Source organism: Taudactylus pleione, unplaced genomic scaffold (genome assembly GCF_031769625.1).
Source record: "Taudactylus pleione unplaced genomic scaffold, aTauple2 ptg000609l, whole genome shotgun sequence".
Taxonomy (NCBI): domain Eukaryota; kingdom Metazoa; phylum Chordata; class Amphibia; order Anura; family Myobatrachidae; genus Taudactylus; species Taudactylus pleione.
The window spans coordinates 13,486,277-13,501,453 of NW_028285011.1; the positions used below are offsets into that span (position 1 = coordinate 13,486,277).

The 15,177-nt window shown below is 47.8% G+C and overlaps 1 protein-coding gene across 1 annotated transcript in view; it reads left to right on the plus strand.

Moving 5' to 3' along the window:
* Positions 1 to 15,177, plus strand: part of CREG2 (cellular repressor of E1A stimulated genes 2) — a 56,464-nt gene that overhangs the window by 36,771 nt on the left and 4,516 nt on the right. Inside the window, exon 3 of the mRNA XM_088454180.1 lies at positions 14,488 to 14,601. Coding sequence (XP_088310306.1) covers positions 14,488 to 14,601 — 114 coding nt within the window. The remainder of the gene's footprint in view (positions 1 to 14,487; positions 14,602 to 15,177) is intronic.

A 15,177-nucleotide genomic window follows, 5' to 3' on the forward strand; every position in this document is an offset into this window, starting at 1 on the left:
ATTACACATAACGCATGAGTGCCATGTGACTCAGTAGCGCTGAGCACCTTTTCATGTGACTTTTTATCTTCGAATGCATCTTATTGGCATAGCAGTAAACACAACACACAAGCTGTGTCTGCTGACTAAAATGATACGTGGCATGCCTATGTGCTCTGAGCGAGTGCGGGTGTATCTGCTAGCGAAATGCTACCTTACAGTGTCAGCGGCTGCGACACTGTAGCATAGCATATCGCATGCAGATACACCGGCAATGTCACATAGAATATAGGCATGCCACATATCATTTTAATCAGCAGAAGCTGCTTGTGTATCCAATTAGCACCGCTATGCAAAGATAACGCACAAGCTGCTTCTGCTGATTAAAATGAAAAGATGCTTGGCGCTTCTGAGTTACGCCATGGCATGGCGTGACTGGAACGGCTGTTTAACGCACAAGGAGGCTAGATGTATATGGACATATCTGTAGCATGTCCTGACTCAGGGCCTGATTAAGAGCCGCACGGAATGCCAATTTTCACGTAGTCGATTTTGTGAAACTGCACATGTGCAAAAATTCCTAAAAACACCTATGGCACATACGTTACATAGAGTATACGCACATAGGTGCTGTTGCAATTGAGACAAACAGTATCAGATATATTGTGGAAAAGTGATGGGCGTTCCTGGGCAGTGACTGGGAGGTGGATAGTAGTGCAGGCAGAAATGGTCCATTCCGTGGGCGTGTTATGGGAGTGTGGCGGGTGTGTCAATGCAGGCAGCTGTGTACACAGCCACACAGCAGCAGGCATAGGAGGCCATGGTCAAATGGAGAAAATGCACCTGCTATAGAGCAGGTGCTAGTTTTGACGGTGCGACAGATGGTAGCATCTAAGAACACACCGGGCCTGATTCCATACGCAGTTGAGCGATTATCAGCCATCTGCGCATGCATCTGAGTCCCACTGCGTATGCGTTAAGGTACATTACCGTAGTGGCTCACAGCAAGTATTTATTGGCAGAGTGATCGACAGTCAGGAAGTGTTTAGGGGTGGTAACGGAGCGTTGGCTGAAAATGCTGGAGTGTCGGGAAAATTTGGGGGGCGTGGCACATCCTGTGTCTGCGATCTCGTATGCAGTAAACATGGCTCCGGCATCTCTTTTTTCTGTGCCATTCTGCGCGACCATACACTTACTCATGACTGCTAATATTGAATGATCTGTGATCGCTGCTGCATCTTTGTACACAGAGATGCAGATATCCCTGTTTCTGTGGCATTTGCATATTTGCACAGCAGCTGTGTGCTGGAGCGGTGGTGGCAATAGCGTACAACTCTGTATCAGGCCAACCAATCAGCATTACTGCGTGTACAGAAGCTGAAAGTGGGTGTCCCAGTCCTTGCACATCCGGCTGCACAGATGTACACTAGGAAAATAGTTTGTAGCAGCATTTGAATAAATTGCTGATTTTTAGAATAATCCTAAATGAAGTAAGATAAGAAACAATCTTAATACAATCACGTTTCACTAGTTCACCTGAAGATGGCAACAGAGAAGCAGAGTTTAGTACACAATATTTGATAATGAAGAACTTGAGGTGAAGATTGTTGTAAGACCAGTGCTCGAAGAGAGCCCCCCTCCCCACCGAAGCTTTAGGGATATTGGTATGTATTTAATTTTAGTTGCACTAATTAGTATATTGAACAAAGTTTGCTCGCCTCTGTTATGTCTTCCATGCAGAGCTGGATTTAGACCTCATGGGGTCCTAGGCAATATACCGATATTGGGGCCCCCCTCCCTCAAACAATCCATAGCACTAAACTTTCATTAGTAATTTATGCCACTGTACAGCACCCTGAAGAAAAGGTCCATCTCGGCCTTGAAACATTGGCTATGTATGCAGTGGTCAAAGTGGGAATTTTGAAGTGGGGGTATGGAAAATATAAGGTTGTACCTATGCGCGCGTCTTCGACGCGCAGCGGGGAAAGGGTGTGGCCATTTAAAAGGGGCATGTCCTTAAGGCATGCACCTTTCTGCTCAGTGTAGTGTACCACGCAATAGTACCCCTTATAAACATTATGCCACACAGTAGTAGTGCCCCTTATACAATGCCCACAGTAGTAGTGTCCTCTATACCAGGCCTGGCCTGGCCAACCTCTCCAGCTGTTGTGAAACTACATGTCCCAACATGCCCAGCAACTGTACTACCATTCCCTAATAACAATACTGTAGCAGAGCCTGCTGGGACTTGTAGTTTTTACAACATCTGGAGAGCCACAGGTTGGCCTAGCGTGCTCTATACAATACCCACAGTAGTAGTGCCCCTTATGCAACGCCCACAGTAGTAGTGCCCTCTATACATTGCTAACAATAGTAGTGCCCTCTATGCAATGCCCACAGTAGTAGCACCCTCTATACATTATTGCCCACAGTAGTAGTGCCCCCTATGCAATGCCCACAGTAGTAGCGCCCTCTATACATTATTGCACACAGTAGTAGTGCCCTCTATACATTGCCCGCAGTAGTTGTGCTCCCTATGCAATGCCCACAGTAGAAGTGTCCTCTATACAATGCCCACAGTGCCCTCTATACATTGCCCACAGTAGTAGTGTCCTCTATACAGTGTCCATAATAGTAGTGCCCTCTATACATTGCCCACAGTAGTCGTTCCCCTAGTAGTAGTGCTCCTCATGAAGAATCAAGCCACAGATTTGCCACCCCCCATACACACACACTCCCCTTACTAAAAATAATGCACTACACACACGTTCCAAAAATTATGACACAAATATCCTCTCATTAAACATCTGCCTTCCCTTTTTATTTAGATGTATGGTTAAATCTATTCTCCCTCTTTCCCTCATTGCAAATAGTATAATAGACCTCAGATCTATGAGGCAACCCAACCATGGAACTTACCCTGCTGCAATCTCTTGTCTAGTCCTGCAGCCTTCTGAATTCTGATTGGTGGATAGCTCCAGCCATCCACCAATCAGTGTGGGGAGACATCCCACCACTCTGATTGGTGGATGGGACTAGAGCCATCCACCAATCAACATTCTGCCAGACACAGCCGAACGCTGCGGCTGCAGAACAGCTATGTGACAGGTGGCAGGGAGACAGAGAGAAGAAACTCCCCGGCCGCTCTGACTGAACGGAGTGGTCGGGGAGCTTCTTCTCTGCTCCTGACCGCAGGGTATGTAATGCAGTGCGTGGCTACAGCCGCCCCCTCTCTTTAAAATTGGAGCGGCCAGGGTGGAGATGTCATCCTGCCCCCCCGCCCAGCCAAGTCCTAGCAGATGGGGGATCTGCTCGTGGGGGATGGGTACACTGGCGGGCAACGGCACTAGGGTGTTGGGCAGTCCTAGCGGTTGTGTTCCAGTTACACTGAGCTGTGTCAGTCAGTGTAACGGGCGGAGGCATGTAGCTTTTTCCGCCCTTGATCTGCTCCTTCCAAGTTAGTTAAAAAAAAGTAGTGCTTGAAGTGCCAGTATGCCATACCATTGCATACGGGCACACTTCGAGAACTGTATGTATGTATAATACACTTGATTTTTGCTAGCTTTGCTAAGCTTTTCTGAGTTGGGCCCCACTAATTGCCCCCTCTATAGCTCTCACTGCCAGCAATCACTCATTCAGCACACTGACCTACATCCCAGCTCATTTATTGCCCCCATAGCACATCAAGCCCCCCACAGCACACACACTTACCCAGTTACTGCCCACCTCACAGCACCACATGCTGCCCCCTCACAGAACCACATGCTGCCCCCTCACAGAACCACATGCTGCCCCTTCACTTCCTGTCTCACAGCACAGAACCCTTCTCAGCACCCCTCTCTACTTACAGCACAGACCGCTCTAACCCCTCATCACAATCCCCCTCACAGCACAGAAGCCCTCTCTCCTCACAGCACAGACCTCACTAAGTACAGACCCTCTCCCCTCACAACACAGACCCACTCTCCCCTCACAGCACAGACCCCCTTTCCCCTCATAACACAGACCCCTCTCCCCTCACAGCACAGACTGCCCCTCTCAGCACAGATCCCCTCCCATCTCAGTACAGTTCCCCCCTCTGCCCTTTCAGCACAGATCCCCCTCTGCCCTTTAAGCACAAATTCCCCCTCTGCCCTTTAAGCAGATTCCCCCTGTGCCCTCACAGCACAGACCCAGGGCCGGCACCACCATTAGACAGCTGCCTAGGGGCGTCAGCACCTAAAGGGCGGCGCCATGCCTGAAAAAAAAAAAAAGAATGTCTCTTGTAATATGAAACTAGCGGCGGCGGCAGGTCTCAGCAACCGCCGCTATACTCACTGTGTCCCTGCACTCAGGGGCTGATTGGGCCACCTCCTGCAGCCACATATATAACACTAGCAGAGCAGCAAGAGGCAGGCAGTCGATGTCCGCCAGCTGCTCTTTGCTATACAACACAATCAGAGCAGCCGGGCAGCTCCGCCTCCCTGAGTACCTCTCAGGCCCGGCAGGTGCGCCTGTGCAATTGTCATGCTGCTGAGCAGTGCACGATGCAGCATGAGAAGGCTGATGACAGAAACAATTGATGCAGTGGACCAGTCAGACCTACCAAAGAAAGGTATGTTTGCTGCTGCTGCCGGAGGGGGTGAGGGTGTTTTGAAGGGGTGGGAATGCTGTGGGACAGCTGGGCCTTGATGTGGCCAAGGGAGAAGGGAGGAGGAGGGGTAGGAGTGCTGTGACAGCTGGGTATTTATGTGTGGCTGAGAGAGGAGGGGGGTAGGAGTGCTGTGACAGCTGGGTATTTATGTGTGGCTGAGAGAGGAGGGGGGTAGTAGTGCTGTGACAGCTGGGCTTTGAGGTGGCAGAGGGGGGTAGTAGTGCTGTGAGAGGTGGACAATAAAGTGGCTGAGGGGGGAGGGGGGTATAGAGTGCCGTGAGAGGTGGACATTGAAGAGGCCAAGGGGGTGGGTAGGTGTGCTGTGACAGTTGATCATTGTAGGTGGGGGGTTCTGTGTCCAGATCTGTCGCCACAAACTCTCTCTTACCTTTTCACCCACCACACCTGTACCTGCAGACACTGAGGCTGCTGGTGGCGGTGCCACCCGTGGCTGAGGAAGGAACTGGGAGCTCCTCTCTTATGCTACTGGCAAGTCAGGTCGTTCCTCTCTGAGGTGCTGGGGCAATTAATATGGGCGGGATGCATGACGCCGGTGATTGAATACATGCCAGCGTTGGTAACGCCGACATGCATGACGATCCCTGCAAAGGACCGCTCTGTCGGTAAGAGCAGCACTTTGCAGTGGAGGGACTTCCGGGACTATGACCCAATCCGCCCCTGCCTGAACTCAATGGCTGGCACCAGACAGCCATAGAAGAAACTACGGGGTGGTATTGTCACGATCGCCGTGGAGATTTCCCTTTTGGAGGGAATGAAAGCTGAGGAATCGGAGGCGTGGGGCCTGTATATATGATCTCCTCATCCACGGATGTCAGACATTGACGAGCCAGTCCAAAGGCGTGGAGTCTAACCAGCTGGGAGGTGTTGTGCTGTGACCCCACCAATAGGACACCTTTGGACTGGTGTCTGATACTGTGGGAATAGAGACAGCTATAAATGGCCCAGGATATATACTTCTAAAAGAAGCACCTGTACTGGAGATGGATACGTGTACTAGAATGCTGGTAGTACTAGGTGTCCCGTGATGACAAGGAGAGCACTTGAGAGTTGTACACTGGAGAGGACCCTTGACGCAATACTGCGTCACAATAGACGCAATAACTTGTACACCAGGAGGGGGTTCTTGACGCAATGCTGCGTCGAGAAAGACACAGATAACTGGAATACCAGAAGGGGTCCTTAACGCAACCCTGCGTCGGAATCCAGTATTTGTAGCGCACACAGGCAAGATGATAATGCACTGTTGCACGGGGAGTTGGTATAGCTGGACCACAGGCTAGGTGTTCTGGATGCACTGTTGCACAGGGAGTTGGTATAGCTAGCACACAGACTAGATGTTCTGGACGCACTGTAGCTCAAAGGTCTGACACTGGTATCACAAGGACTCACAGAGGAACCTGGAACGTGGTAACAGCAAGAATACACTCAGAAGCGACAACGTTGCACTTCCTGCTGTCCGGAGACCAGCTTAGTTTATACCCTGCAGTAGCGGACCATTGGTGGGCAGCGTCAGCTGACCATCACTATGCTACCATTGGGTACAAGGTAGTTAGGTGATGCAAACTGTCATGGCTGCGTCCATTATGGAGACCGCAGTAACCAAGGCACAGCACAGCTCACGGCAGTCTACATGGCTCTAAGAATAAAACTCAGCGCTTCACCCTCCACCGCACCTGGCGTCTGACAAAACGGGTGACCAGGGGAAGCCGGCACTGGATTAATGGCCATTCCTAGGCCGCAACCTGACAGGTACAGATTTGTATAGACCACCCCTTAGCAGTGCATCTCAGGGTGGTGTGCTCCTCCCCTTCCCAGTGGTCCTTGCAAGTTCTCCATGTTACAGGACTGGCAGATCACGGCAGTGTCATGGGACAGCTTAGCGGTCAGTGGCTGGGAGAACCACCGAGCACTGCTGAGCCCTGCTGTGAGAGGAGGATGAAAGCTGGGTAAGTTTGTCCTGCAGGTCGGGGTGTATGGGGCATTAGTTGAGTGGTGGAGGCAGGGCACAGTACAGTGGTCTCTGCAGTAAGTGCCCAATGCAGTCTGGGTCTCACAGATGAGCTGCATAGTGACCTGAGTTACCCTGGGTGAGGTGAGCTGACACTCCCCAGTAACTGGTGACAGATGAGGTGACTGCGTATAACACTGGGCCTGATTCAGAGGCGCTCATAAGCGGCCGCTCGCTCTGAGTGATGTTCGCACAACTGCGCATGCGTATGGGTCGTAATGCGCATGTGCAAACCAGTCATTGCAGTCGGAAATCATGCGCTCGCAAAACAGCGAGGGGCTGGTAATTTGATTGACAGAATGTACCGTTTGTGGGTGGTAACAGGGGAAGGTGCTTGAAAACGGGGGAGTGGAGATCCGAACGCAGGCGTGCCTAACGGTCAAAAGGGCGTTTAATGGGAGTGCATAATTAGTAAAGGAGCGTCATCGACCACGTCACTTGGTTGTCTTTTAGCCTGAACTGCTCGCAGTGATTGCGGTAGGAAAAACCTACCACAAGCACTGCGAGCAGTTCAGATGCCTTTCGATGTACCCGATTAATCTAATAAATACCGGAGATGACGTGTGTTGCGAACGGCAAAGGGGCGTCTTTACAAAATAGCGAACGTATTTTTCGTTCGCTCACTCAGACATAGAGGCGTCAACAAACCGCAAATTGCGAGCGCTCAATTTAAATAGCCAGCCCCTTTTTTGGAACGACCGTCCGCAAATAGCGTACGGCTCTGAATCAGGCCCACTGTTCACTACAGCCAACCACAGGTGATACCTCAGCCTGCCTATTACCCTTCCATCCATAGCCCCAATAACATCCATCCTCAGCCTACTGTAATCCAGTCTACTATGCTCTGCGCTAGCTTATCACAAGCACCCCTCACTGTCTGCCCGGAGCATTGATATCTGTCTCTCTTTATAATAAAAGTTTGAAAAATATATAGAAAACTATATCCTGAACAGTTATAGTCGATATAGAATTTAAATTCACTCATTACGTTCTTCTGGAACTTCTTTATCTATAATCATCTTTAATATTGCACTTGTCAGAATCCAAAATTAGGGTAAATTAATTACAGTATGTGTATTAAGTAGATAGAACTGAGAGCCTGATTCAGCACAGAACGCAGCCGCGTATTCGAACGCAGTCGGACGATGTTTGCTGTTTGCGCATGTGTCCGTGTCGCAGTGTGCGTGCGCAAACTAGCAACTGCGATTGGGTATGGGTATGCACGGCATACGCAGTGAGCACGGAGAGCCCTCCGATGTTGATTGACAGGAAGTGCCGTTTGTGGGTGGTTACCGGGAGTGGTCGGCCAAATGCAGGCGTGCCAGTGCGTTGGGACTCCATCACATGGGCGTGCATAAATTAGCTGCTGCGATTGCATACGCAGCCTGGCGTCCTACTGCGTGCAGGAAGTTTGGCAACTTCTGCGGCAGAGTCAGGTCTACCACTATTATGCATGAGGCTCCGATGTTACTCGATGTCACCAATGTTTTCGCAGACTTGCACATCAGTACGGATGTGAGAAGAGTGTAAGGGGCGGCATTAAGTATTGCTGGGCGTCTACATCTTGTGCTGCGATTGCCATGCTTATGCATTCATTAGCGTATTCTTGCAGTGGCCGGGTGCGTTCGTGTGCAGACTTGCATCCCTTGCTGAATCAGGCCCTGAAAGCGAAAAGCTGTGGGGGTAAAAGATGGTAGGCAGATGTGCATGTGAGAAGTGAGGTGTTAGGCAGAGGAATATGTGAGATAGAAGCTGGCAGGCTGCATGGGGCATGTGAGGAAAGTAGTGAAGTTGGTCCTGGGGGGGTGCCAGGAAACCTTTGCCTAGAGCGCCAGGAAACCTTGCACTGGCCCTGTGCATAAGGGGCACTACTGCTGTGGGCATTGTAAAAGGGGCACTACTGCTGTGTGTCAGAACCTCAAGGGGACACTACTATGTGGCGTAATGTGAATAATGTGCTAATGTGTGGTGTAATTTGAATTGGGAATACTATTGTGTGATCACGCCCCTTTCTTTTGAGACCACAACCCTTTTTCCAACGGACGATGTCCCTTTTTTAAAAAAAGTGCCAGGGGGAGGTGGGGTTCGGGAGTTCCACCACATTTTAAGGACCACTGAAAGCACTGGCAGGATCAACAGTATTTTACAACGAGTGGCTGTGTGTATTTGCATGTGGAGCAATGAGGAAGTAGGTACTAGAGTTAGAATAATTTTCTATAGATCGCTATGTAGACGTTGCAAGGGATTAGCAAATTCTTATAGTGTTGCTAAAACCCAATGCTTATTGCTTATTCCATACTATCTGCTCCATTTAACAACCAGACATAACACTTGCTAAAGGAGTTATGTCCTCTGTTTAATATTTAACAAAGAGCAGAAAGCTTAGCTTACCGCTGTTTGTCACTGTACCGCTTAAGCAATCTATAGATGACGTTAGTAGTACAATCCCCACTGCCGGCAGGCACGCACGCAGTACCTAAGAAATCCCCCCTGGCTGCCGATTTATCACAGCTGATCAGTGCTCAAAGTGCACTTCACTTCGGCACCTGGCGGCTGGCACTGGGCCTATCTATCACTGTCCCAGGGCCGGCCGTCTATTTAAATTTGCCCGCTGGCGTCGGTTGCACGAGCCAATCAGAGCTTGCGGACTGGCAGCCAATCATGCAGGCAGATGATGGTAGTAGGTATTGGCCTCCATAACCGTAGAATGGAACTGGGACATATTGACATTTAAAGTACTGTTAAATTACTTTATTTTTAGATAAAATGCTCTGGTAGATTCAATTTTTTTCGTACATACTGTTACACATTGAGCATAAGCAATTTTTATGCCCAGATGCCTTGTTATTTATATTATTTACTGTTATTTATATTAAAACACTAGAAGTACACAATAAAGTGTATGTTGCAGGCTTATTCTGGTTAGACTTTTTTGTCATTGGTTCTTAAACCAAATTATTTGGAAACCCCCCTTTCAAAATCCCGCGTTTGCCACTGGCCGGCAATGGGGACACGCAAAAGCCTTTCTGGCTTTACCCAAGCTTTCTGGGCTTTGCTGAGCGCAAATCTCATGTGCCGACGGACGGAAGAGGATAAATAAGATGGTAGGGTATGTAGTCAGGAGGCTGGCGGTCAAAACGCCGACCATCGGCTTTCCGAAAGTGAAATCCCGGCATGGGACTAATGTTAGGCGTCTAAATACTGATGCCTATCATTAGCCCCATGCCAAAAACCCAGATGCCCGGCATACCGAGCAGGGGAGGGTTAGGTTTAGGGTCTCCCAGAGGGACTTAGGGTTAGGCACCTCCCTGGGAGGGTTAGAGTTAGGCTAGGAGAAGGGGGGTTTAGGGTCAGGCACCCCCCCAAGGGAGCTTAGGGTTAGGCACCTCCCCCCCGGGAGGGTTAGGTTTATGGTGCGGGGGGGAGGTGCCTAACCCTAAGCTCCCTTGGGGGGTGCCTGACCCTAAACCCCCCTTCTCCTAGCCTAACTCTAACCCTCCCAGGGAGGTGCCTAACCCTAAGTCCCTCTGGGAGACCCTAAACCTAACCCTCCCCAGCTCGGTATGCCGGGCATCTGGGTTTTTGGCGTTGGGCTAACCCTTGGGGGGTGCCTGACCCTAAACCCCCCTTCTCCTAGCCTAACTCTAACCCTAGCCTAAGCCTCCCCTGGGGGGGAGGTTAAGGTTAAGCATTAGGGGGGAGGTTAGGATTAGGCACTCCTACGGGAGGGTTAGGGGGGGTGAGAGGGTTAGGTATAGCCTTTATACTTACCCTGTCGGAATCTCCATATGCCGGCCTTCCGGCGTCGGTATTTCATCCGCCGGGCCGGTGGTAGAACTAAGGAGAAAAACATGTTTCCCAGTTCTAGGACCAATGACCTATTAGCTGGTTAGACACATCCACAGATGTGACTGATTATGAAGATAGAGAGAATAAAAAATATTAGTGTTTAAAGCAGACCAGGAAACCCTGTGTCTACAGACTTACCTGGAAATGTGCAAGTAATCAATGGACTTGGCTGATATACAGGAATTATAGCGCCAATTAATATGGTTTTGTGACTGTGGAGATATGAATGGATGAAGAGTCTGCTGCTGGTCTGGTGATAAGAACATTGTGATTTTAAATGACCTATTTTATCACAATAAAACATGCTCCAGCCCTTGTTTGTCTGCCTGTGCGAACTGTTTGACTTCCACCACTACCCTTTACTCTAAGAAGATAGTTCTGCCATTGGAAAACCTTCTTAGTTTCTTGTATATTTCTGCAATGAATTGTTACATTTGCAATTATTAAAATGTTTTTGTTCCCAACCCACTACAATATTTTTAAGTTGTGTTAGCAAAAGACTGTTATGAAAAGCTGTCTACAGCCTAGTGAGCTTGGTCAATGGGATATGAGATTCCTGAATCTCCAACACATAAATCGTTTATGTCTATTGACTTACTGTTTTGTTTTATCCATACTTGTCTACACTCCTGGAACATTTGGGAGACTCACAAATTTTAGGCAGTACTCCTGTACTTCTGGTATGGTAGATCTTCTTCCCAGAAATGGCCGGATTATTGGCTTGATTCATAAACAGCTGCAAATTGCATCATCGTGGCCCTGTGCTCTTATTGCTTGATGCTGCAAATCAAAGGTAGACATGGATGTTAGGTTGACATGTAAAAATATGGACATCCACTAATGTCTACATGGTCAAACTGTCAACATTTAATACAGTATGTCGACATCAAAATTCCAACAGTAAATTTTTGTGTTATTTTTTTCGGGTTAGGTTGACGACATTCTGGTGTCTACATTTTACATTTCAACAAGTCAAAATGCTAACCATGTCCACATTTATGAATGTTAACATTTTTCCTGTCGACCTAACATCCTTGTCGACAATTAGACTGTCGACATTCAGAACCTGACAACATTCTGGTGTCGAAATTCAGACTTTTAACATTCTGATTGTTGACTTTTCGTACCACACCATGGCATCACCTGCATCTCTTACCTCCAACTCACCTTCAGGATCTCCAGGGGACAGGATAACAAAGTAGGCAAAAACAATGTTTCCCCAGTTATCAATTGAAAGAGAACTTCAGGTCATAGATTATGTATGACCTCTCATACAGGCTGACGTTTGCTATAATAAGACTGCCCAAGCTCAGTGTATATTCCTTATGGCAAACACAGGAATACAGCCCGTGACATATGTTTGTGAAAATCCAACTTTATTCAGGAGATGGGTGGCACTAAAGTGGAAGAAGTGTGGACATTAATTTACATTGCACCTCCTAAAGATCCATTTTGAGGCATCTTTGAGTTTGTGGAGACTGCTCATGAGTGGAGGCTTAGGCCTTGATTTGAAGTGGATTAATGATCGAGACACACCGACAAACCAATGTATTTGCTATACCGTAGAAACCAGGTCATTTGCTCCAATTGAGTTTGCTAATTACATGAAAATATTTATAGTACGTAAGGAGTTTTTAAATGTATACAATCTAATGATCTGTAAATCAAGAGTGCAAATTGAAATTCTACAGAGAGATATTTTAACTCTGTATGAACTGATATTAAATAGGTAGCGTAAAACTGCCAACTGCAAACTTGTATGCAGTGGCTGTGCGAGAACATGCAAATGTAGCAGCCGTCTGGATTTGTCTTGAGACTTGAGCCAAGAGACTGCATACAAAGATGCAGCATCGGTCGCACATCAGTCGATTATTGAACTATTGAGCATACTTGCTGACATTCAGCTCCCTCCTTCCGGGAGGGAGCTGAATGCCAGCATACAGCGGGGGGCGTGACTGGCTATGATGCCGTTTTGGGGGCGGGGCCAGGGGCGTAACTGCACAAACGCATCATTGCGGCCCCCGTCCCCTCTTCACAATGCCGAAAATAAAGGCATTGTGAAACAGGGGGCGAAGCCACGATGACGCTAATCACGTCATCGGGACCCCCGCTGCGGGGATTTCCTGAAGTAGTCTGGGGGGGCAGGCTGCAGCCGGGAGGCTTCCCTGCCTTTCCGGAGGGTCGGGACTGGCACCCGATAATCGGGAGGTTCCCGACCAATTCGGGAGGGTAGGTAAGCCTGCTTTTGAGTTACCCTATGGATGTGCAGAATGGCCTTGGGCATGCCTCGAAAACAGTTATGATATGCCTGCTTTTGAGACAGCCAACCCCACCCCCCACCCCAACCCGTAGGTGGACCATGAACAGTCCCTACCTGTCAATCAGTTTAAGAATAAATCTTCTCTCCAAATGACATCTCTGAACCGGGCTACTGAAAACCACTGAACATGTTTATGCACTGTTTATTTTTACACAGTGTTTATATCGAAGATATTTTTGGGGGCAGTAAATTATTTGGAATATGCTGGAGTTGAAAGATGCCATTTACAATAATGTTGTTTACAAGATATTTAGAGCAAACTATTAATAATGCTGTGTAAGTTAATTTAATATTTTACTGCAAAGTACCATTTAATTATGTTTTTAAGTGAAACGCTCTAAACTCGACTTCACCAAGCAATAACATACCAAGCAACCCTCCCACAAAGCATATACTGTTTTAAGTTATTTTTAAATAGAATGCTCCTTGCAATATCATGTATTTTCCACATAATGGTGGTGATATAGAGTTGAACGTACAATATATGTGTTCTTGTATATGTGTAAAAATACACCAACACACTTACATCTCTTTATCTACATTTGAGTTACAAGCATCTTAGGATAAGTGCAACCTTGAATCTGGCATATAAGTGTATTTGGAGCAAATATTTGACATCAACTAAAAACTGCACCTGTCTTATATAGCCGCAGAATTAAGCTTGGTGTGGAACACAATTCAAAGATATGTAAAGTCAGGTAAGGATTTACGAATTAGGTCGCCCCTAGGAAATCATTATTGACCACACACCAAATGGCTGCCTCCCCACATCACATCAATAGCGGCTACGTCCAAACCACATCCTGCATCACAATCCACCAATTGTATCCCCACCACCCCGACCCCCTTGCCAATTTCAAAAATAAAATAATCACCCTCCGGGCGGCACCATCAGGCCAGGAGCCTACCATGGATCTGGTGCAGTGGGCCTGTTGTGCTACTCCAAGCAAGTGGCATCCCTAAGCACGTTCCTCACGTGACTAGTGGCAAATCCATCTCTCTGTGTAATGCTAAATAAGACTTATTTGCAATCATAGGCATGCACAGAAGCCAGCAAAGGGGGTGCCGATTTGGCACTTCCCCCTCCCATTGGTCATGGACTACCCCGTCCCCCCTCCCGCCAGGACATACACTACTAATCTGGGCGGCCAGGTGAGTAGTGTATTTTGACTTCTGCGCTTGCCTATGTTTGCAACCCAAAATAAGACATCTCAAAGTAACGTCCTTATTTACAGTTTTCACAACCTTAAGCTGCCCACACACATAGCGATATTTTACCCGATCTGGCCGATTCCAACACATTGGAACGAAAGATCATGGAAAAAAATGGGCAAATCCTGAGTAAATCGTGAGTCCCCACTCACGATCACGATGCGATGCGCGTCCCCGCTGGTCGCACATCGCATCGTCAGATCTGCCGTGCTTTAGGGCAGATCTGACAACCTAGGACCCGATGCACTGTGAAAGTCTGGATGCAGGAGAGATTGTAAGAAGATTGGACACCAAATCATGTGCAAATCGTGTGGAGATCGTGTGCAGAGCTGCCGGGGAGAGTTTCAAGGGAAATCGTACACATCGGCTGATCGTGTGCAGATCGCTATGTGTGTGGCCAGCATTATTATTCTGCACTTGCTAAAGATGATTTAAAACAATAATTTTTTATTTGTTTACTTACAGAAAGAGTATAACAGACCCACAAGATCCACAATGTGCAGCACTGACTCTGGCAGGTCAGATGGTAAATGTGCTGCCACTGGGAGCAGATTTTGCCAAGAAAGCGCTGTTTTCCAGGTAGTATGTAATATGCAGCCAATGTTCTGAAGCATGTTTGCACATCTGATAAAGCAAACTAGGGAATGTTTCTCTTATTCTGTTTTGGATTGCTTTAGTTCCCAGTGGAGCTATTTTGGGGGTGGGGTATTGATTGGTGTGTAAACTAGTTTAAAAATTCTCAAAAGTTTGGGCTGTGGGGGTGGTTGTTATTATAATATGTTATATATTCTATATTATATATGAAACTATACAAATACAGAAATATAGGTGAGAAAACTGCTGTAAAACACACACAAAACCAGAATCTATACTAAATATAAAGGGAAAGCAATGTTGATTCTTTCTCTCTCGCTACATAAATAAAAGAAAAGCCAGAACTACATAAAATCCAGAAGGAAGGGAAAGTGCAGAACAGGGAGGGCTGGACCCATTGGGAGCACAGGGATGGCTAGACATGATGGAGGGGGGTGGCACAAGACAGGGAAGGCTGAACAAGGGCGGGCACTTGGCTGGGAAGGGTGGACTGGCGTGGCAAAGGACAGGGGAGGCTGGTTGGACTAGGGTGGGGGCAAAGAGCAGAGAAGGCCGGCTGCA